This window comes from Phyllobates terribilis, unplaced genomic scaffold, assembly GCF_046119375.1.
Source record: "Phyllobates terribilis strain yellow unplaced genomic scaffold, ASM4611937v1 Scaffold_5__5_contigs__length_657084704, whole genome shotgun sequence".
NCBI classification, from domain to species: Eukaryota; Metazoa; Chordata; class Amphibia; order Anura; family Dendrobatidae; genus Phyllobates; species Phyllobates terribilis.
Genome location: NW_027362765.1, coordinates 322,950,451 through 322,975,055, shown reverse-complemented (window position 1 = coordinate 322,975,055; position 24,605 = coordinate 322,950,451). Strand labels below are relative to the sequence as shown.

The window sequence follows — 24,605 nt, the reverse complement described above, 5'->3', positions numbered from 1 at the left end:
AACCTCCATACTTCCAGCGTGTGTGAGGCAAACTGCTATCAATTTACCCAGTCAATCCCACCCAGGGGTGGAGATATGGTGAACAGCCATTCAGCTGTTCATAATCAACCTGTCATGGGCAATTAACCCCTCTTAGTCCTATATGCATTAAAACATTACTTCAAGTTTATCTCCCAATCATAAGGTGTCTAACAGCCACCTTACATACCTCCCCCTTCTGCCTAAAGCCATGGGCTTGGCACCTTTTATCACTAGACACTGGATTCTTGAGGGGTTCAGCATTACTATGTAACTCCCGGTTTTATGTTCTACATGGAAGCGGAAATTCTGCAGGGCTAGCAACCAACGGGTAAGACGAGCATTTTTCCCCTTTTTCCTTCCTCATCCACCTAAGTGGGCCATGGTCTGACACAAATTTAAATTCTCGCTTTAAGAGATAGCATTGCAATGTGTCCACCGCCCACTTTATGGCCAGTCATTCCTGGAATCATTTTTCTTACATGCTAACCGTTTCCTACTCAGAGTACAAGATGCTCGTCTCCGTGTATCTCTTGAGAGAGGACCGTTCCTAATCAGACTTCTGAGGCATCCGTTTGGAGTACAAATTCCTTCTTGGGGTATGATCAAACCGGATGTTTTTTTCCGCAGCAAAACCTGCTCTCTAGGTAGGAAAAGAGTAACTTCAAAAACACAGGTTTTGGTTCATTTTTTGCGGTGTTTTTTTGTGCATTTTTTAGGACCCCAAAGTTCAGCTTTTCTCCTCAAACAGAAGCATAAACACAGTTTACCAATGCAAGACATATGTTCATGAAAAAATAAACATTACAAACGTAAGCCAGGGGAGGTGAATTGGTCTGGAATAGTTTACCTAACACACTGGCAGCGCATTGAGTTTGTAGGACACTATTTACTTTCACACTTTGGTCTGGCATTGCTCTATTTCACACCTTGGTCATCCACAGATATTGTTCAATCTCACACCGTGGTGAGGCAATGTTTACTTTGTACTCATCAATAATTTAATTATACTGTACTAATCCTAACTGCTGTCTCAGGTGACCAAGACAAGATGGTAAACTTGGGAAAATCACAAAAGTAAATGGGTTTCACATACTGTTGTATTTACTTTTTTTCACTAAAAATGCAGCAAAATGCTCACACTTGGTGTTTTTGCACCTTTTTTTCACTACGCATTGCTTTCAATGGGTGAAAAATGCTGAAAGAAGTGACATGCTCTATTGTGCAAAAAAACATGCAAAGCACAAAATACTGAGGACAAAAAAAAAAAAACAAGCTGTGTGCATAAGATTTCTGAAATCTCAGACTTTGCTGATACTGTAAAACACAGCTTAAAATTTGCATACAAAAGCACAGAAAAATCGCCTAGTGTGAACATAGTCTTAAAGTTGGGGAAAATCAGGACTGACTGCTTACACAAAGCAACTTTTAGTTCTTGAAAGGCCGTCTCTCCCTCCGATGTCCATTTAGCCATGACTGATTTTGTCCCCTTAAGGCGGTCGGTAAGGGGTGCGGCCACCATGGCAAAGTTTAGAATGAACCTCCCTTAGTACTCCACGATTCTCAGAAAGGCCCTAACTTGCTTCTTTGAAAGTGTTTTCGGTCAGTTCTGGATTGCGTCCACTTTATTCATCTGGGGTTTGATTTCGCCTCTACCTACTACATATCCAAGAATACACACAAACTGAAAATACACATCTGCATATATACAAATGGATCTAATAAAATGAAATAAAACCAAATGCTGTACGTTTGCTGTAAGGACCAATGAATGGCAGATCTTTCGGGTTGAAACATTGCCACTACTACATATCCAAGGTATTTGGCCTCTTCTTTCCCCATGACACATTTGGATTTAAAGAGAAACCCTCCTTCCTGAGTGCATCAGACACTGCTTGGACCTTTACCAGATGACTTCCCCAGTCCGTGGTGAAGATTACGATATCGTCCAGGTATGCCGCAGCATAGTTCTTGTGGGGTGCAAGGATCAGGTCCACAGCTCTCTGGAAGGTGGCCGGGGCTCCCTGCTGTCTGAATAGCATTCTGACATATTGAAAGTAACCGCTGGGTGTAGAGAAACAGTTTTCTCCTTGGCTTCTTGTAACGTGAGGATTTGCTAATATCCCTTTCTTAGATCCAAGGTGGTTATGTACCTTGCCGGCCCAAGTCTCTCGATCAGATCATTGACAAGTGGCATCAGATATGTGTCGAACTTAGAGACTTTGTTCAGCTTCCAATAATCAATACCAAATCTCCATTCTCCATTGGGTTTTGGAACAAGGACATTCGGGTTAGACCACCCCCTCTTAGATTCCTCAATGACCCCAAGATTCAGCATACGCTTCACTTCCTTGAGGATCTGTTCTCAACGGGCCTCTGGAATTCGGTAGGGCTTCGAATTCACCCGCACGATGGGTTCTTTCAGAACCTCGTGTTCTATTACATCTGTACACCCCGGCAAATCTGAAAACAGGTCCCGGTTTTGCAAGAGTGTGCAAAGCAGTCATCAAAGCAAAATGTGGCTACTTTGAAGAACCTAGAATAAAAGACATATTTTCAGAAGTTTCACACTTTTTTGTTAAGTATATAATTCCACATGTGTTAATTCATAGTTTTGATGCCTTCAGAGTGAATGTACAATTTTCATAGTCAAGAAAATACAGAAAAATCTTTAAATGAGAAGGTGTGTCCAAACTTTTGGTCTGTACTGTATATTATATATATTCTATATATAGGGTCATATTAGTCCTTATAAGGAATTGTAGGGTGTATCCCCTGATGCTTCTGATTAACTTGGAGGACTGCAGTATTATTGGCAACCTGGACATTCCAGAGCCCTGAGCAATCAGATGAGTGAGAACATCCCTTTTTCACATATTTTTGTTTGTTTGTTTTCCCGATTGCCACTAATGGATGTAGTGAAGGACGTTAATATGAATTGCTGAAACTTAACCACTGATAACACCGTATTTGCCTTATCCTTTAACATGATACAGCTTGAATGTCTATTTAATGAGGCGTGTGTGTGTGTGTTTGCCTGGGTTTCCTCCGGGTTCTCCTGTTTTCTCCCACACTCCAAAGACATACTGATAGGTAACTTAGATTGTGATGCCGATGATGTCTGTAATAAATTGTCAGAATTGTAAAGCGCTGCGGAATATGTTGGCGCTTTATAAATAAAAAGATGATTATTATTGGACTAATTGCAGATTTAATTTTAATTATGTAGTGACAGTTGTGTTATATTATGCTTCTCACTATTTGTTGTTTCTTTCTAATATTGAGTGAGTTGCATTTTTTCCTTGATCACTTAGGGTATGTGCCCACATAGCGTTTTTCAAGCGTATTTGCTGCGGAATTTCCGCAGCATAAACGCTTGTGAAACGCTATGTAACCTGCCCCCCATGGTCCCCAAGGGGATTCCGCAAGTTCAATGCCCATGCTGCGTATTTTTCCGCAGCGTTTTTGATGCGCAGAAAAATCCGCAGCATGTCAATTAATTTTGCGTTTCCGCAAGCGGAATTGCCTTTGCAATGCAATATAAATGCGTGCGGAATTCCGCATGCGTTTATCCGGGAGAGGACATGCAGAAAATTTCTGCTTCATTTCCGCAGTGTGGGCACATAGCCTTAGATGTTTTTTTTTTTTTTCTGCTTGTTCTCATGCATAAAGAAGCTGCAGAATACAGAGTATCTGGAGCTAACCAGAATCCCAGTACTAAGTAGGGGGCATACAGCTAACATACCCCCACCGATTTGACTGGTCTGACATGTTATTAAGTATCACACTAACCAAGTTCTTTCACAAAGTCCTAATAAGAAGTAATTTAATACAGGTTGGCAGATGACATATGAGACCTAAAAGAATCCTCCAGTTCTGCCACATGTAGCAATGCTAGATGTGTGACATATTACATTTGGCATCACTATAGCACAGGGGAACAAAGTTCCCTTATCTGGTTTTATGTACAATTGTGTATTATGGAGGCCTTAAAGGCATTAACTTTTAGTTCACATGCAAATGATGTGGCTTTGGTGTGGTGCACCCTTGGTGTGGTGTGGCAGTGTACCTTATGCCTGCTCATTTGCATTTCGGGGCCTTCCAGTTCCTCTGCTTCTGATTGACAGTCACTTCCCAGAGTGAGCACTGTCTAAATGCTGCTAGCACGTGAGCTGCCACGCATCCCCAATGGCATCCCCATTTATTCTGTGCCAGTTTTAAGCTCTTGTCTATGAAATGCATGAGGTGCAGGAAGCAAAACCCGATTGATAGGCTTTGTCTCATGGTATTTGCACTTAGCTGACGCCGCAAGTGTACGGTTCATTCACAAGATTTATCATATAACCTTGCACTACATTTTTAGATTTTTAGACCTCTTCCATTTAACATGAACCCTACCAGACCTTTAAGGCCAGGGCCTGAGCTTGACATTGAGAAGACGCACACACTGAGAGCTCTTTCTTCAGACCGTGTTCCTAGGGGAATTATAAGCAATTTACAGCCTCCCACATGATTTCCATTATGGAAAAGAAAGACGAAATCTGAGGTTAATCTTAGGTCTTCCACCTCTGTTAGTACGCCTGATATGCAGCGTTTCTTATCGGAGATCTCCCCTTCCTGCCAGACAGCCAGCGCCATTACGGCTTCACCTCCATGTGGAATAAGAAGCAGTCTTAACCCTCATGGTCACAGACAGCTCAAGCCTGTGAGTTCAGGGTGGGGAGCATTTTTTTTCTGCCAAGGGTCATTTGAAAATTTCTTCTATCATTTGGGGCCGCACAAAATTATCAGCTTGAAAATTATCTTACTATATTTGGTCAAACAATTAACTCACCCCTAATGTGGTGCTTCTCTTTGGTGCGGCTTTAGTGTTAGGTGGTATTGATGTGTCTTCTCACTGCTGCTTTTCCAGGTTTCCATTGGTCTGGAGCATAGTCAACTCTTTGTGATAAGTTTTGTAAAGCATATACATCACATAGACGGTGGGACTGCTGTATATACATCACAGGAGACGCTGGAGGGGCATAGACATGGCTTGGGGGCATGGGGATTGCTGGCGACAGTAGGGCTGCCGCTGCTCTCGTCGTCTGTGGGACGGGAGCTCATTGTGCATTAACTCCGCCCTCAAAGTACGTGTTCACGCTAGCACTGACCTGTGTGAGGACGTAACCCTTCAGTGCTCGCGCACCCAATGTTCAGTAGTGAACGCTGCGTGTGAGGGCTCGCAGTGCAAGTGGGGTTTTAAAGAGCCGGCAAAACGCGGCTGCCAGCCCGAACACTGCATTCCCCTTGAATCTGACCTGCGCAGAAGCGCGAAGGGGAGCACTATGTGTATGACGTAGGCATCACAAGAAGAGAAGAGGCGGAGCATGAAGACTAGCGACTCCCATCGGACCACCCTGCCCCATAGGTAAATATAATAAAAGGTGTTTTTTTTTTTTTTGCCTTACAAGGCGGATTGGAGTCACATATACAACATATTAGAATGCTGTCACATGGGACTGAAAAGTGGTGGCCGTAGGCTATATGGGAAAAACTTGATGACAGGTTCCCTTTAAGCATACAATTAGATACAGCTAAATGGAGTGCCACTCTTCCACTATATAGTATGTCTCAGTTCATATAATATCTTAGAACGGCGTTTAAGTTGAGTTCACATTATATTTCTGTAATATCAGGCTGTATTACTTTACTCGCTATATGTTCCATGGTTCCCCTAATGGGAACCCCAGGTCTGAAAGTTTGACTTGCGCCTGTAAAGACAACCCCCAGTTAGGCTGAGTTCACACGATGCGTTTTTAATGCATTTCCGCGGCGTTTTTGCAGTTGCGGAAACGCATGTAAAACGCATGGTAGAAGGGCAGCAATGTTCCCCAATTGAAATCCGCATGTGCTGTGCCCATGATGCGGATTGTTCCGCAGCATAAACGCTGCGCTCAAAAATCCACAGCATGTCAATTAATTTTGCGGAAACGCTGCTTTTTTGGCGCCATTGACTTGCATTAGACCGCATGGAATCCGCATCACTGTATATGTTGATGCACTTTTAATGCAGTCTAATGTGCGAATGGTACCTGGGTGTGGATGAGAGGACTCTCATCCAGACCCAGCTACCATTAAAAAAAAAAAAAAAAAAAAAAGAATAAAATAAAAAATATATACTCACCTTCTGACGGCCGGCGCAGCGCTCCTGCTTGGTTCCCCGCACTTCGCAGTTGAATGAAGAAGGACCTTCGCTGATGTCAGTCATGTGACGGGTCACGTGACGCTGACGTCGGCAGGTCCTTCAGTCTTCACTGCCGGTAGCCGGGACCGAGCGAAGCAAGACACCGGGGGCCATGAGAGGGTAAAGTATATATTTATTTTTTATTTTTTGACATTCACACACTATATAAATCCATGCCGGCTGCATGGATTTATATAGTGTGAAGTTGACAAGCACTTTCCAAGTGATGCTAAAATCACTTGGGAAGCGCTTGTCAACCCGCATACAGAAATGCATGTGAAGAACGCTTCATTTCCGCATGTCCCTGGCAGGAAACCGCATGTACAATCCGCATGTACAATCCGCATGTCCCTGGCAGGAAACCGCATGTACAATCCGCATGCGTTTTTTCCTGCCAGGGAGATGCAGAAATGCTCAGGAAAAAATCCTGAGCATTTCTGCATCGTGTGCACATACCCTTAGGGATGGGCTTGTTTTTCAGTTTCCTAGTGTTCGATTTATTCATAATATATACCTCTTAGATTAGACGCTGAGAGGCTGACGTTACTATCTAACGTCTATATTTCCTCACTCTTGATCTCTCTATCCTTTTTTCCTTTACCGCTTTTTTTCCCCTAGAATATGGCACAACTCAAAACTTGCTCATTGAGTGTCAGAGGACTTGAAGTTCCAGAGAAAAGAGCTCAAGTGCTTCATCATATGCATAAACAACATGTACATCTCTTCCTTCAGGAGACCAACTTTAGAGGCGATCATATACTGTACCTCAGTTTACTAACATATTATTCATTTTGGCGCCACAGTACAAATGCTGTTTTGAAGTCTAAGGTGGTATAGGCATACTCAAATCACTGCCGCATACTATTTTAGAAACACGGTTTGACATGGAGGGGAGGTATGTGTTTAAGGAGGTTGTCTACTACTTATACATTGATGCCCTATCCGTAGGGTAGGGCATCAATGTCTGATCGGCTAGGGTCCGTCACCCGACATCCCCGCCTATCAGATGTTATTGGTGTCAGCGGCGGCTGCCAGCCAGAAGTACTTACTTGCTGAGTTTGCCCGTCTCGTTGTAGTGGCCGCAGCAGGGTACTACACATCCGCATCTTATCCGGTTCAATGGGAGGCAGATGTGTAGTACTCCGTGGCAGCCACTACAACTAGATTGCCGAGCTCCGCAATTAAGCACCTCCGGCCAGCTGAATAGGGCATCAATGTATAAGTAGTGGACAACCTCTTAAGATCTCTTTGTACTCCAGAATTTTGTGGCAAACTTCTGTCTCCCTAATTGTGACCAAATTAAGACATGCCATCAATACTTAAAGGGAATCTGTCTGCAATCAGACCGCTAATATGGGACATACAGGTATGTATAGATTTACATTTCTATAACCTGTATGCCCATATTAGAGGTCTGATAACTCCCAGGGGGGGTGACACATTCCCTTTAAACAAAACATTTTTTGTCTTGAATCCTTCTTTAGACTCGTCTCTGGGCAGGAGTCGCCACTCTCAATCACAAACAAAAGCTTTGCTAAACGTGCTTCAGTCTCTCCATCTGGTTGATGTATGGAGGATACTACATCCAGATGTAAAGGATTATACGTGTTCTCCTTTACCGTATAGACTTTTTCTTAACTAGCCATCAGTTGTTTACATGACATCCTACATGTCAGATAGGAACTGCTATCTGGTCAGATTAATCTCTGCATATTGTAATCTGACTATACCCGACTCCCAACAAGGCTTCAGATGGTGGAACGTAAATGATAATCTGCTTCAAGACTTACTCTGTGTCTCAGACATTCGTGAGACTATAGACCCCTTCAAAAATATTCATGTGCGTGATGAAACTGCCTTACTATTTGAGTGGGAAGCACCCAAAATGCGTCCTCACAGGGATACTAATAAAACATGGATCCAGGCTAATAAAAGAGAGCAGCTAAAGTCTCCATTTTGCCTGAGCAGATTGATCTCCTTGAGAAACAACATAAACGATCTGCTTCCCTCCAGGTACAAAAATACAGAAAGAAAGAAGTATGTATAGACAGGGATCACCAAAATGTACAAAATTTACATTTTGGTGATCCCTGTCTATACATCTTTCTTTCTGTATTTTTGATCATGTGCTTCTGTATGTGACGGGTTGAACACCATTGGACACAATTTAGGTGGTGCCCTCCGCTTTTCTTAATAGCTTCCCTTCAGGTATACGCAGACCTGCATAACATTAGAAAGGAGCGAAGGTCTTCAATGGATCAAATATATACAAAATTCCTAGATCGCATGCGAAGGTACTTGAACGAATTTGCAGATAACTGTGGTTGCTTATTGGCAAGGAGGTTACATCCATGCAAGTAAAAGGACATATGTACCCAAAATAAAAGGGGCACCTGGGCCAGAAATTCATAACCCCACTGATATAGTTGAAGCATTTTGTTGCTATTATAGCTCACTATATAATATTCATGGACCATACCACGACATGCCATCTTATATTCTTGAAACAAAAATTGACAAATGTTATGGACACTACTCTTCCCTCCTTACAGACTCCTGAGCAGGAGGTATTGGACAATGCTTTCACTGAAAAAGAGATAAGGAACGATTTAATCGCCTCCCCTATCAGAAAGAGCCCTGGGCCAGATGGATTCAGTAATAGATTTTATAAGATGTTTGTACCCCAGTTATTACCATTTTTAGCAAAAGTGTTCAATAATATCTCAGAAGACTCCCCCCCCTTTGCCATCCAATCGCTTGAGGCTTACATAATGGTTTTATCAAAGCCTGGAAAAAAAACCAAATGCCTGCCCTTATTTTGGTCCAATATCATTAATGTAGTTGTCAAAATCTTCTCTAAAATAATTGCAACGCGGCTCTCCCACTACCTACCCTCAATTGTTGGCAACGATCAGGTTGACTTCGCTAAGGGTAAAGAAGCTCGTGATAATACAAATAAAGCGTTGTTAATTTCACATGCAAAAAAAACCAAGGGATCACAAATTAGGTAGGGCCCTTTCTTATCTAAAATTCTATCCTTATGCGCTGACCATAAAGCGAGAATTAGGGTAAATGGCCTTCTTTCTGACACCTTTTCAGTTAAAAATGGAACGAGTCAAGGGTGTCCTTTATCACCTCTCCTATAAACACTGGTGATGGAACATTTAGCGGTAGCATTACGTAAAAATCCATATTAGTGGAGTTAGTTACTATAGGCTCACAACACTATAAACTAGCTCTATACGCAGATGACTTGTTGATCTGTTTCAAAGCCAATGATCTCATTTTCCTCTATAATAAAGGAATTCAAAGAATTTGGCTTTGTAAGCTATTTTCAAATCAACTACTCTAAAACAGAAGCCATGTTATGTAATCTGAGGACAGCAGGAGATTGAGGTTTAAACACAGAATTCAGGGATGTCACTTGTCAAAGTGTGTGCTGTTGTTTACTAACTGTGAAGCATTTATTACTAAGAGATTAACATTGCCGGACTACACTAGTCCAGCAACGCCCCCTCCTATGATAAGCTGCACACTGTCTATGGACTTTGTACATGGAGAGCCTGGTGTGGGCAGGGGAAGCTTTCTCAGCTTTGCTTCATTCTAAATCTAATGGCTCCGATTGTGTCAGAACTGCTGCACCCAGTTCTCTAAGTGATACATGGTTGGATTCCGCTTCTCTTTGCCAACATCATGCTGTTCTCATATGAAGTACTAAAACCTGTTTACAGATTTCCCTTAACGCAGAACTGACACTACAGTTATTTTCCAACTTTCCCTTTAAGTGGCAGACAGATGCAATTAAGTATCTGGATGCCTAAATTCCGGGGAACTTGAATGATCTGTATAGTTTGTTATATCCCCATCCTTGAACAAACTTTGAAATCTAAAGAATTAGAACTTGAAACCCTTGTCCTGCTTTGGGCGTATTAATGTGATCAAAATCAACATTTTGCCAAAACATCTTTATATAGTCTAAACTGGTCCGGTGTATGTTCGTCGGACCTTTTTGTCCCGTCTCAACAAGACTATTAGCAAGTTTGTATGGGGAATGTTGAGGCCTAGGATATGTTTTAAAATATTGTGTTGTTCCAAGAACAAAGTGGGTACTAGTCTGCCTGACCTAAAAAAAAAAAAAATACGATCAGTCTGTGATTCTTATGAAAGCAGTGGACTGGTTCAGGTGTGTGGAACATAAGCAATGGGTTAAACTGGAAGGGGACCTCGTTAACTGGACAGTCACATTTCTACTTGGGTTGAGAACACACATGTACAAACTAAACAATTACCAATACTCACTCAACACGTTTTTGCAAACAGGGGAGCTAGTCTTAATCTCAATCCATATCAAGTAGGTTGGGAACATTGCCGAACTTGTTTGACAATCCAGATTCCCCCCTACTCCACCATTGCTTCAGGTGCAGACTCCTTTTTAATCTGGGTTATATTAAAAACACGTTCTCATGGTATCGGGCTCTTTTCCTATGGTGGCTCTTGCCCAGGTAGTCATCTATCCTGGCTGGTATGTTTCCAGCTCAGGTCATTTATAAATTCTCACACATCTCTGACAAGTACAAAGGATGAACTCACTCAATTTGCAACCTTAATCACTCAAGTAGGTCCTTGTACTAAACGTAATCTTGTATATACAAAGGGACACCTGCTATGACCTTTATACTTTACTGGGGCTTGGGAGAGGGAATTGGGTAGTCAAATTTCAGAGGAGGACTGGCAAAAAGCAATCATATTCTCTCACAAATGACCTATTACTTGCCGTGCTCAGAAGAACTGTAAGACTATCTAGATGTTACCGTTGTCCCATTATACTACATAGGAACTTCCCCCTCTGTGTCAGACTTGTGCTGGCGGTGCAATCAGGTCTATGTTACATATGTGATGGGAATGCTCATTGGTTTGTGGGTTATGGAATTCATTTTTGTCACTGTACAATAGCCTCACTGGTAGCAGAGTCGCACCCCCCCCCCACCCAATATGCCTACTTTCCATTACTCCAGATTCAGTCTCGAAGGCAAAAAAAAATAAATCCTTAGGCACTTTCTAATAGCAGTTAAAGGAAACCTGTCATGTCATTTCAAGCATCTAAACTGTCCCCAGTGCGTTGTTAGTGATGCAATGTGCATCACTAACACGATATTTTCATTAAAATCAGCGGTCTAATCGTGGCCCAGAAGCACTTTATATACTTGTATTGTACCTGCTCCTTTAGACATATGAGTGTGCTTAATTTTCATTGTCATGGGCGTCACCGTCCACTCAATTTGATTGTCCTGGATGCCCCGAGGTCACTCGAAACCATTGTAAAATCCCACCCTTGCGCAGTGTGGAGCGTTGAGTGTGAAGCCGCGCTTTCGCAGTGTTGAGATCGGGCAGCCGTGTTTGCGCAGTGTTTAGCCTGGAGCCGCGCTTGCGCCCTGCGTAGCATGGAGCTGAGCTTGTTCAGTTTTGATCGGTGAGCCACGCATGCGCCGTGACGAGTGGCTTCCCACACTTGCGCTGTGACCAGCAACACTGCGCAAGTGTGGCACCAAACTACACACTGCACAAGTGCGGCTGCCCAATCTCAACACAGTGCAAGCGCGGCTCCACACTGCACAAGCATGGAATTTTACAACTGTATCGAGTGAGTTTGGTGCCTCCAGGACAATCAATGAAATTGCGTGAGCGGTGACCCCCATGACTGAACGAAAATTAAGCACACTCCTGTGACTAAACTAGCAGGTACAATATAAGTATATAAAGTGCTTTTTGGACATGATTAGACTGCCGATTTTAATGAAAATAACATGTTAGGGATGCACATTGCATCACTAAACGCACTGGGGACAGTTTAGATGCTTGAAATGATGTGACTGGTTCCCTTTAAGTCAGTTATTAAACATCACTAGAAATCCACAAAAACTCCCATTTTGAGTGAATGGGTGGAGGAGGTTAACAATATTATGAAAATGCAAAACATGATTGCACATGATAATAATCTCCTCAAAGCTTTTCATCGCCAATGGACATGTTGGATGTTATTCAGTGAGGGGAATGACGTGGCAATCTGGTTGTCATAAAATACTACTACTAGGGGTGCTGAAACACTGCTGTGTACTACACAGGCGATCGGATGATCTCAGCTTCAAGTCCCTTAAATATAGTAAAAAGTAAATAAAATTATTTTTTTTTAAAAAAATGTAAATTACCCCATTGAAAATAAAACAAAAAATACACATACAGTGCCTACAAGTAGTATTCAACCCCCTGCAGATTTAGCTGGTTGACACATGCGGAATTAACTTGGCATTGTGACATTTGTACTGTAGATCAGCCTGGAAGTGGGAAATGCACTGCAGCAAATTTTGTTTTTGTTTTTTTTTTTTTTGTTTTTTTAAAAACGTTAAAAGTTAATTCAGAGTGTCATTTATTATTCAACCCCTCAAACCACAAGAATTCTGTTTGGTCCCCCAAAAGTATTAAGAAGTAGTTCAGGCACCAAGAATAATGAGCTTCACATGTGTGGATTAAAGATCTCTTTTGCCAGCCTTTTCTGACTATTTAAGACCCTCCCCAAACTTGTGAACAGCACTCAGACATGGTCAACATGGGAAAGACAAAGGAGCATTCCAAGGCCATCAGAGACAAGATCGTGGAGGGTCACAAGGCTGGCAAGGGGTACAAAACCCTTTCCAAGGAGTTGGGCCTACCTGTCTCCACTGTTGGGAGCATCATCCGTAAGTGGAAGGCTTATGGAACTACTGTTAGCCTTCCACGGCCAGGACAGCCTTTGAAAGTGTCCTCCCGTGCCGAGGCCAGGCTTGTCCGAAGAGTCAAGGCTAACCCAAGGACAACAAGGAAGGAGCTCCGGGAAGCTCTCATGGCAGTGGGGACATTGGTTTCAGTCAATACCATAAGTAACGTACTCCAACGCAATGGTCTCCGTTCCAGACGAGCCCGTAAGGTACCTTTACTTTCAAAGCGTCATGTCAAGGCTCGTCTACAGTTTGCTCATGATCACTTTGAGGACTCTGAGACAGACTGGTTCAAGGTTCTATGGTCTGATGAGACCAAGATCGAGATCTTTGGTGCCAACCACACACGTGACGTTTGGAGACTGGATGGCACTGCATACGACCCCAAGAATACCATCCCTACATTCAAGCATGGTGGTGGCAGCATCATGCTGTGGGGCTGTTTCTCTGCCAAGGGGCCTGGCCATCTGGTCCGCATCCATGGGAAGATGGATAGCACGGCCTACCTGGAGATTTTGGCCAAGAACCTCCGCTCCTCCATCAAGGATCTTAAGATGGGTCGTAATTTCATCTTCCAACAAGACAACGACCCAAAGCACACAGCCAAGAAAACCAAGGCCTGGTTCAAGAGGGAAAAAAGTCAAGGTGTTGGAGTGGCCTAGTCAGTCTCCTGACCTTAACCCAATTGAAAACTTGTGGAAGGAGCTCAAGAATAAAGTCCACATGAGACACCCAAAGAACCTAGATAACTTGGAGAAGATCTGCATGGAGGAGTGGGCCAAGATAACTCCACAGACCTGTGCCGGCCTGATCAGGTCTTATAAAAGACGATTATTAGCTGTAATTGCAAACAAGGGTTATTCCACAAAATATTAAACATAGGGGTTGTATAATAATTGACCCACACTTTTATGTTTAAAATTTATTAAAATTCAACTGAGCAACATAACTTTTTGGTTTGTAAGATTTATGCTTCTGTTCATAAAACCTACTCTCGTTTGCAGTTTGAAGGCTCTAACTTATTTGCATCTTATCAAACCAGCTAAATCTGCAGGGGGTTGAATACTACTTGTAGGCACTGTATTTGGAATCACTGCATTCAGAAATGCCCGATCTATCCAAATCTAAAATAAATTAATCCGATCTGTAAATGGCGTAACGAAAAAGACAAAATCAAAACCCCAGAATTGTGTTTTTTTTGTCCGCTGCTACACTGCATTAAAATGCAATAAGAGGCAATCAAAACCTCGTATATATTCCAGAAATTGTATCATTTAAAAATATAAGCTCAGGGCTCAAAAAATAAGCCCTCACACAGCTGCAGATCACGAAAAATGAAAACTTTACGGGTCTCAGAAAATGGCGACAAAAGCAAAAATGTTTTTTCTTACAAATTTCTGAATTTTGTTTAACCACTTAAATAAAAATAAAAAACTATACATATTTGGTATCTGCGTACTCTTACTGACATAGGGAATCATACTGCCAGGTCAGTTTTACTATATAGTGAACATGGTAAACAAAAAAAAAAGTAAAAACAATTGTGGAATTGCCCCCTTTTTTGCTACTTCAACGCACTTGGATTTTTTTTCCAGTTCACTATATGGTAAAATGAAGAGTGTCATTCAAAAGAACAATTTGTCCCACAAAAAACAAGCCCTCATATGGCTATATGGCCAGAAAAATAAAAAAGTTATGGCTCTTGGAAGAAGTGGAGGAAAAAAATGGAAAATGGACCGAGGGTGAAGGCGTTAATATCCTTATTTTTTAATAGTGTAACTTTTTTTTAAACATTTCACAGTATTCATTAATCCCCTTAGAGGGTTCGAACCTGCGATTGTCCAATTGCTGGTACTATATACTGCAGTACATCAGTATTGTTATATGTAGTAAAAATCACAGTCTCGTTTAAAGCCTGGTCACAAGCTTGGTTCCAGTGAAGCTCCAGGATGGCAGGCATGGAGGTCAACAGACTCCTTGCTATCATAGCAACGCATTGGCACCAGATAATCATGTTGCGGGGGTGTATATATACGCAACAAATGAAGTGTTCCCATGCTGATGTGCTATTAAAGGCGTTCTCTGGTCTAAAGGTATAAGTCTGCAGTCACTGAGACTTCAGTTCTGGCACCAGGAGCAGTGAAAATGTTGCTGTGAATGAAACAAGTTTTATTGGCAATCCTTATAGTTAACATTTCGGTCCTGAATATGGACCTTCATCAGAACTGATTGTCTTATGCTGTGTGCTTATAGACCACAATGTGCTTATACAGTCATGGCCAAAAGTTTTGAGAATGACACCAAAATTATATTTTCACATGATCTGCTGGCCTCTGGTTTTTATTAGTGTTTGTCTGATGTTTATATCACATACAGAAATATAATTGCAATCATATTATGGGTACCAATAGGTTATATTGACAGAATGAGTTAATGCAGCAAGTCAATATTTGCAGTGTTGCCCCTTCTTTTTCAAGACCTCTGTAATTCTCCCTGGCATGCTGTCAATCAACTTTTGGACCAAATCCTGACTGATAGCAGTCCATTCTTGCATAATCAATGCTTGCATTTTGCCAGAATTTGTTGGTTTTTGTTTGTCCACCCGTCTCTTGATGATTGACCACAAGTTCTCAATGGGATTAAGATCTGGGGAGTTTCCAGGCCATGGACCCAAAATCTCTATGTTTTGTTCCATGAGCCATTTAGTTATCACCTTTGCTTTATGGCAAGGTGCTCCATCATGCTGGAAAAGGCATTGTTGGGTGCCAAACTGCTCTTGGACGGTTGGGAGAAGTTGCTCTTGGAGGACATTATGGTACCATTCTTTATTCATGGCTGTGTTTTTAGGCAAGACTGTGAGTGAGCCGATTCCCTTGGCTGAGAAGCAACCCCACACATGAATGGTTTCAGGATGCTTTACAGTTGGTAAAAGACTGGTGGTAGCGCTCACCTCTTCTTCTCCGAATAAGCTGTTTTCCAGATGTCCCAAACAATCGAAAAGGGGATTCATCAGAGAAAATGACTTTGCCCCAGTCCTCAGCAGTCCACTCCCTGTACCTTTTGCAGAATATCAGTCTCTCCCTGATGTTTTTTCTGGAGAGAAGTGGCTTCTTTGCTGCCCTCCTTGAAACCAGCCCTTGCTCAAAGAGTCTCTGACCACAGTGCATGCAGAAGCACTCACACCAGCCTGCTGCCATTCCTGAGCAAGCTCGGCACTGCTGGTAGTCCGATCCCGCAGCTGAAACAGTTTTAAGATACGGTCCTGGCGCTTGCTGGTCTTTCTTGGGCGCCCTGGAGCCTTTTTGACAACAATGGAAGCTCTCTCCTTGAAGTTCTTGATGATGCGATAGATTGTTGACTGAGGTGCAATCTTTGTAGCTGCGATACTCTTCCCTGTTGGGCCATTTTTGTGCAGTGCAATGATGGCTGCACGTGTTTCTTTAGAGATAACCATGGTTAACTGAAGAGAAACAATGATACCAAGAACCAGCCTCCTTTTAAAGTGTCCAGTGATGTCATTCTTACTTAATCATGACTGATCGCCAGCCCTGTCCTCATCAACACCCACACCTGTGTTAATGGATCAATCACTAAAACGATGTTAGCTGCTCCTTTTAAGGCAGGACTGCAATGATGTTGAAATGTGTTTTGGGGGTTAAAGTTCATTTTCTGGGCAAATATTGACTTATCAAGTACAGTAATTGCTGTTAAGCTGATCACTCTTTGACATTCAGGAGTATATGCAAATTGCCATTACAAAAAATGAAGCAGTAAACTTTGGAAAAATTACTATTTGTCTCATTCTCAATACTTTTGGCCATGACTGTAGACCACAATGTGCTTATAGACCACAATGTGCTTATAGACCACAATGTGCAGCGCTATATGAACTGCGAAATGAGCCGCAATGGAGCGACATTATGGTTTGTCCTGAAGAAGGAGTCTGTGTGACTCTGAAACGCGTTGACTATAAACCAGCAATTCTTCATTTCATCGTGGCTTGTCATTTATCAGCAGTGCAGGATACTTTTATCGCCCTTGGCACTATATGATCAGGTATCTGTTTTAGTATGGTCAGATGTAAACTCATTGAATTTTTATTTTATGTTCTGATAAAAAAAAATGTTTAGATAGAATGGTGTTTTAAATCACAGTATATCAATTCATTGATATTATACCTATGTTTGTTAATTCGGCAGTGGATGGGTTGTATTGTTTTCCCAACATATTGAAGATTGCAATCACACTCCAGCAGATAAATGGCAAACGATCTGTTACAGTTTAAAAAAAAAAACTAATATAAAATTTGTATGTACAATTATTTTGAACCTGCCAAATATCTAGATGACTATTAAGATTTGACATTCTTGAAATGAGTAGCTGTAACAATATTACCAGCCTCATCTTTGGAAAGAATCAAATCCATAAACGCAGTTCTGTTTATAGAATAAGAAAAAGTAAAACTAAGACCCCATTGATTCTTAATGAGGTTTTCTACAAACATTTGTGAAGATTGGCATTTGAAATGTCAGTCTTGAAAAATGTTCTCTTTCCAATGGAACAGGAAAGATTGATAGATTGTGATTTGTGAACAGACCCAAAAACTGTGTATTCAACAGGCTCCATCCACCAGGCTAGTATTTGTAAAGCATCACTTTTATTTTTTTGCCTATATAAACGGTATAGGAAAGTATATTTTGCTGTATTTTTCTGCACACATGGATAATGTAAAAAATGTATACTAAATACAGAATTTAGTAGGCTATGTATGCTGATAAAGAGGAATTTTGGATCGGTACAGAAGTAAAAACAAAACTCACTTTTATCTAATTCGTTAAAAACAAGGAAAAGGATATCCATGGTTAAAATAACTTGTGATTCTTAAGCGTTTCAGGCCTTGCTGTCCTTAGTCATAGAGGGCAGCATTGCCTGAAACATGTAAGAATCGCAAGTTATTTTAACCATGGATATCCTTTTCCTTGTTTTTAACGAATTAGATAAAAGTGAGTTTTGTTTTTACTTCTGTACCGATCCAAAATTCCTTTTTCTTGGACTCTTTACACTGTTTGGCAGCAGTATGGATCAGCGGCAAGGCATGGTGTGGCTTTTCATATTCTTTTTTTCTATGTATGCTGATAAGGTGGCATGTGAGGCAGGTTTCATCGGACTTCCTTCCTACATATAGTACACTATGTGAACAGTGGCCTAGATTGTAGCTTGAGGTTTCTACTTGTAATATAATAATCTTTATTTATATAGCGCCAACATATCCCGCGCTGCTTTACTATTCAGAGGTTCATATACAACAGTCATAAGTAACATAGCGTAATAGTTTCTTCCTGACTCAGAGAGTAGAATGAATTCACTTGTGCTCTCAGATTGGTTTCCATCCGAGGAAGGAAATGTTCCTCTAATCATTTGTACATATGTTGTCCCAAGAAAACGTCTTTCATGAAAAAATTATTGGTATGTTCCTACAGTAACAAAGGAGGATTTTATCTCATCCTTAAGTGACAAATTTCTGTTCACAGGGGTCGGCTCGAAGACATCTGAAGGTGCATCCTGAAGATATCTTATGTGCCCACTGATAATGGACAAGGACAGGAATCATGTGACTAAGAGGATACTGAAGCTTACCTTGGAGATCATCTGTCTGCTGACTGGTGAGGTGAGGGATTCTCTCTAACCCAGTTATTCCTCTTACCTTCTAAAATGTAGTGAATAGTAGTTCATGTCCTTCACAACTATTTATAGGAATATACACTTGTCAAGAAATTTGGAGATTATGTGTCACTTAAGTCCATAATGGATCCGGAACTTCCATCGTGGGCACATGAGCGGAAGAATGATCAGAAGATCCTGGAACTCACCAAGAAGATCACTGAGCTGCTGACTGAAGAGGTGAGTGCTACAAGGAGTGCTGGGACATTGTATAGTAACAGTGAGAGAGGTTTCTAGATGATAATTCTGGTTTTATTATACGTCAGGTGCCGTTAAGATGTGAAGACATCATGGTCTGTTTCACTATGGAGGAGTGGGAGTATGTAGAAGGACACATGGATCTGTACAAGAATGTCATGATGGAAAATCCTGAAACCGCCCCTTCTCTTGGTAATTTCCCCCCCCCCAATTTAGATCTTTGCAATTAAAGCATCTTCAAAAAAAATTCCGTAAAGGTATTTCTGATCTGAAAATGTGCAGTTAAATGATCTATTGGGGCATGTGTTAGTGATGGACCAAGAAGTCCCCCTCATTAATATCTGAAACTAACTACACTCAAATGAAATGTCCCATTAACCATTAACCCTTTAATGAAATTTGATCAAATATAAGTTGGTTTCTTTTTCCCGCTCTGTGTTGTACATTTTTGTCCTGGTCATTTTGTTCGTGCACCCACTTGATCAGGAACAGGAGCATAGCTATATTAAACAGCTGTGTTCCTGGCTCAATGATGGGATTGAAAATAACCCTCCCTATGTCCCCCAATTGACCCTCCAGCGATCTGATCACAAAGTGCCAGAGGAGTGCTATGACACAGCTAGGGGTGTAATAATTGCACTTAGATCTGCCACCTTATACATTGTCATTTGGCAGGGCCTAGTACTATGCAATACAGAAGTACCTCAGGGTATTATACCAGCATCCTGTAGATCAAATTTTTAATTCCTTAATGGGATTTAAAAATAAAATATTGTAATTGACCAGTTCATCAGAGCCCAAACTATACAGTTATCCTGGGATGTAACTTTTACATCACCAGTCTAGTCCATGCTCACACTTCTCCACTCCATATTCTATGTGTATCCTTTGCAGCTGAAAAAACAAAACAAAACTGTCATTAAGTAGTGACACATACCCCAATTCTACAGTGCGATGTAGAGACGAAAAATATCTTCAGCTCATCCTAAGTAGTAAATCGATGGTAGTGAACTTCCAATTATGGGTGGTGCACAGACCACTGTTTCAAGCAGGAGAGATCCAAGTAAAGTGTAAACGTCTGGCATCACATACATAAAAAATGCAGACTAAAAACAGGTAGAAATATATAATTGAAAAAAGAAGCATACTAGAAAAAGTCCAGGGAACTAGTCTATGCGTTCTGTGGTTATAGACTCTTATAAGGCAGGAAATAATTTTGAGATATAATGACCATAAATTATTTTAAATATTTAAACCTTATATCCAATATCCGTATTGAAGAATCTATAATCATAAACAGATTAATGATGTACATCATGTCGGTTTATCTATTCATGCCTGTCCGCATGCGTGCTTCCAATTTAAAGAGCCACAAAGCTTCTCGGTTCCGAAGCATACGGCATTGATCTTCTCCCCTGCTTGGTTGAGCTATTTTCTCAATGGCATTAATCCTCAGATGACTGACGTCAGTCACTAACATGTACATGTAAAAAATGTTGTGATGCGCCAGATAAGCAAGTAGTAGTGCTCTGTTCATCATAGATATACTCTGCAATATGTATTCTTAAAGGGCAAGATATATGTCCGATATATTGGATGTTACACGTAATTACATAAATTACAAAAGTGCTGCCGCAATTTAAAATTGATCTGCGCATGTTAATATGCTGTTTCTGGTTACACCAGATGCTATGATACGAATGTGTGATGCAATTTGTAAATATTTGCACCATTATAGGGCACCTGATTGCTCCCCCTTAGGGCCCCGTCACACTAAGCGATGCAGCAGCGATCCCGACAACGATACGACCTGTCAGGGATCGTTGCTGCATCGCTAATACATCGCTGGTGAGCTGTCAAACAGGCAGGCTCACCAGCGATCAGGGGAGCAGCGATATCGTGGAAAGAATCGTTCCACGATGTCCTGCTCCCGTTACCAGCCTGCTGCAAGCAGGAGCAGGCTGGTAACTATGGTAAACATCGGGTTACTAAGCGCGCGTGTGCCCCTAGTAACCCGCTGTTTACCTTGGATACCACTCTGCTACGGTGCGCGGGAGCCTCCGTGCACCGTAGCAGAGTGGTATCCATGGTAAACAGCGGGTTACTAAGTGCGCGCGTGCCCCTAGTAACCCGATGTTTACCATAGTTACCAGCCAGATCGTTGGTCCCGCTGGTCACACACAGCGATGTGTGCTGGCCAGCGGGAGGCTAACGACCAAAAAATGGTCCAGGACACTTTGCAACGATCAGCGACCTCACAGCAGGGGCCTGATCGTTGCAAAGTGTCACACACAGCGACATCGCTGGTGAGGTCGCTGGTGAGTCACCAAAACCGTGACTCAGCAGCGATATCGCTAGCGATATCACTATGTGAGACGGGGGCTTTACACCCAAACCCCCATCATGTACTTATTCTTATCTTAATTTGTTTCCTAAAAAGCTCTTTGTCATGTATATTTGATTACACTACATGGCACAACATTTTTTTTATAAATCTGTTTGTGATATGCTAATTATTGTCAGACTAGTCGAGGGGGCGTTTGTTTGCCCAGACTAGTCATCCCGCTAATCATGTTCTCACGCTCATGTGGAAGTGATACACGATTTGTAGGAGTCGTCATCATTGCCAGCTATTTGCAAATCTTGGGTATGCGTTGTTCTTTCTTCCTTTCGTGACAGTGTGCAATGAAGCAGGGTTTACTTTCCCCAGCTTCTTAGGTGCAATGCGGGAGCACATCGTAACAATGTAATCTGCCATCAACCAAAGACAATACCCGGAAGGAGAACACTGAGCATGGCTGTGCTCCTCGGACATGCAAGTATGCCTATGAAACTGGAGAACGCACACCCAGCTTCATTGCACACCGACCTAGAAGGACAAAAGTAGTAGAAGTTTTGAATATTTGCAATAATGTATGCTCATTATATTCTTGCATTTTTTCCTGCCTCTAGTCTTATAAAACGGAGTCTATATCCATAGACCTAGTGCTATTATTAAGGCTATGTTCACACATTGCGTTTTTGCTGCTTTTTTTTTTCTGCAGCAAAACCTGATATCTTGCCAGGAGCTTTGTTCAGGATTTTCTTGCTTTTTTGCTGCGTTTTTCAGTGTCTTTTTTTCACTGTCCTTTTGTCTCTTTATGCATGTACATAAAGTTCAGTGAAAAAAAAAAAATAATAATCTCATTCTAGTTTTGGCACAAACGGTGAAAAAAATGCTGAAAGAAGTGACATGTTCTATTTCTAAAAGCCATGCAAAGTACAAAATCCTGAACAAAAAAACCATGATGTGTGCATGAGATTTCTGCAGTCTCATAGACTGTAAAACGCAGCTGAAAATTAGCATAAAAAATGCTGAAAAACCATGATGTGTTAACATAGCCTAAGGGTATTCAGTTGGAAATACGTAGGAAGTTCCCCCTTTTACTATGCTTTTTTATCATATGCTAGTAAATGTTATTTTTATACTGCATATAATTTTTAGACGTGATGCCAGACATTTACACTTTGCCCAATTCTAAACTGCTATTACTTTTTTTTTTCACCTTTTTGTTTTCATAAAATCCCTAGTTATTGACTGAAGGATTTGACTCCTAATATTCTTGAGCTGTGTTTCCAACCGCCCAGCCACCTCTAATCTGACCCCCATACCATGCATAAGGAAAAGACTGTAAATGAGTGGTAGGGTGAGCACCAGCTCATGAATTTCAACGACTTCTCGCTTTTTGCACATAATGGAGAGGACTGGTCACTGCAGCTGACAACCAAAAGAAAAAAAGTAATAGTGTTGGAAGCATTACTGAAACTACTGATGATCGAGTACCTACTAGGGTATGTGCCCACGATGCATACCAGCCTGCTGCCTCGACGCTCCGGGATAGCTGCACGGCTTCCGCTCATTATGCAAATGAGCGGTGCCATTTATTATTATTTATTTTTTTTATTTGCAGACTTTCCTCATAGAGGTTAGGTCTATGGGGAAAGTCCACATGTGGATCTGCAAGAGAAATTGACATGCTGCGGTCTGGAAAGATGCGCTGCATGTCAGTGTCCGCGGGTGATCCGCAGTTTCCCAGATACGTATAGTGAACATGGGATTTCTACAAATCCATCCACTATGCTGTAACATCTGGCCACAGCGGGATTGACATTGCATAGACACGCAGCGTCAAACTCGCAGTGGCTCCAGATCGTGTGCACATGCCCTTAGCTGCACCGTGTGCACAGGTGTGACAGTATGGAGGGACAGCTGTCAAGGATTTCCTAAAAGATATGGTCGTCCTGAAATAAGCCGAATTGGCATCATATGTGCAGAGAAGAGCACTGTATATTGGTGCTCTGATTTCTGAAGTCACAGTATGTAAGGACTATCCTTTTACTCTGGTTATTGTTTTCTCTATTGATAGTGGACATAACCTCTGCGGATACATGTGAAGCATTGAAGTCCGTTCCTCCATGCACGAGCATCAATGACCAGGAATGCGCTGCTTTAGAGGGTAAGAGTCAGGGGATAATGTGCCTGTAACGAGCGATGATCGCCAGTGTACAAGCTTACTTATATTCACCTACGGCAATTACTGTTTGGTTTACATATGGACATTTTTAAACCGGCAATGATCGGATACAGATCTGAAGCTAATGTTTTAATGTGGAACCATTACTGTGTTTGGATTTGCTTTAAGACATGTCATTTCCAGGAATAAATCAGCTACTCTGACTTTGCATCTTCCCACTACCCCCTACACCTAGATAGATCATTTATTACTTGAGCTTATAAATGCTTAGAATCCTGTTTGGCAGTGAGACGACTAGACTAAGTATAAACATAATACACCGGATCTGCAAAATTAAGACTAGTACTCTAGGCGACTCTCCCCTCCCCCCACAGTCTTTTTCTGATATGTATAAATTCACAGCCTGCGAGGAAGTAAAAAATGAGTTTACCTTTACAAACATTGTCAGAAATTTTTTTTTTTGACAACTGATATCTTGTATAAAATATTCAGCTGCCCAAGTAGATCCTAGACATGTTCAAAAACAGTTTCCATCAGAAGAAAGGGCTGGTTACTACAATTACCTGATCTCTTCCAGTTTTAGGGATTTAGCCTCTCTCACAGCTCTATTTGGGCAGTTATCATACTTAACTAGATGTTTGGTCCCATTGCATCCCTTAAGAAAAAATAACACCCACTTGGAATTAATGAAAATTAACTCATTAGGTACTAAATTATTTGATTGTTAATATCTCCGCAAAGGGAGAGATTCAATTTAAAATGAATAAATAGTTCTGCAACCACTATTAAATCAGAGACTAAACAATAGCATACAATGTCAGTCAGCAGCTTCTAAGGCCCGCAGGATATTGTCATGTACAGTGGGGGAAATAAGTATTTGATCTCTTGCTGTTTTTGTAAGTTTGCCCACTGACAAAGACATGAACAGTCTACAGTTTTAAGGGTAGGTTAATTTTGACATTGAGAGATAGAATATCCAATGAAGAAAAAACAAGAAAATTACATTGTATAAATTAGATAATTTTACCAGTTTGTCCATCATGACAGCACAACAGGAGGTAGTTCCTCTGACCTTCTAGGGACAGGAAACACATGAGGTTAAAAACCCTCCCTCAGTGTTTTTCCTGTCCCTAGCAGGACAGGACACTGTCAGAGAGGACAAACAACAAAAGAACA

General features: G+C 41.5%; 1 protein-coding gene across 4 annotated transcripts in view; it reads left to right on the top strand.

The window, feature by feature from the left end:
* LOC141273127 (uncharacterized) overlaps positions 1–24,605 on the top strand; it is a 55,681-nt gene that overhangs the window by 12,331 nt on the left and 18,745 nt on the right. For all 4 annotated transcript variants that reach the window (XM_073684561.1, XM_073684558.1, XM_073684559.1 and 1 more), the window contains 4 exons: positions 18,528–18,664; positions 18,751–18,897; positions 18,984–19,107; positions 23,322–23,411. In XM_073684561.1, coding sequence (XP_073540662.1) covers positions 18,572–18,664; positions 18,751–18,897; positions 18,984–19,107; positions 23,322–23,411 — 454 coding nt within the window. In that variant the 5' untranslated portion in view covers positions 18,528–18,571. The remainder of the gene's footprint in view (positions 1–18,527; positions 18,665–18,750; positions 18,898–18,983; positions 19,108–23,321; positions 23,412–24,605) is intronic.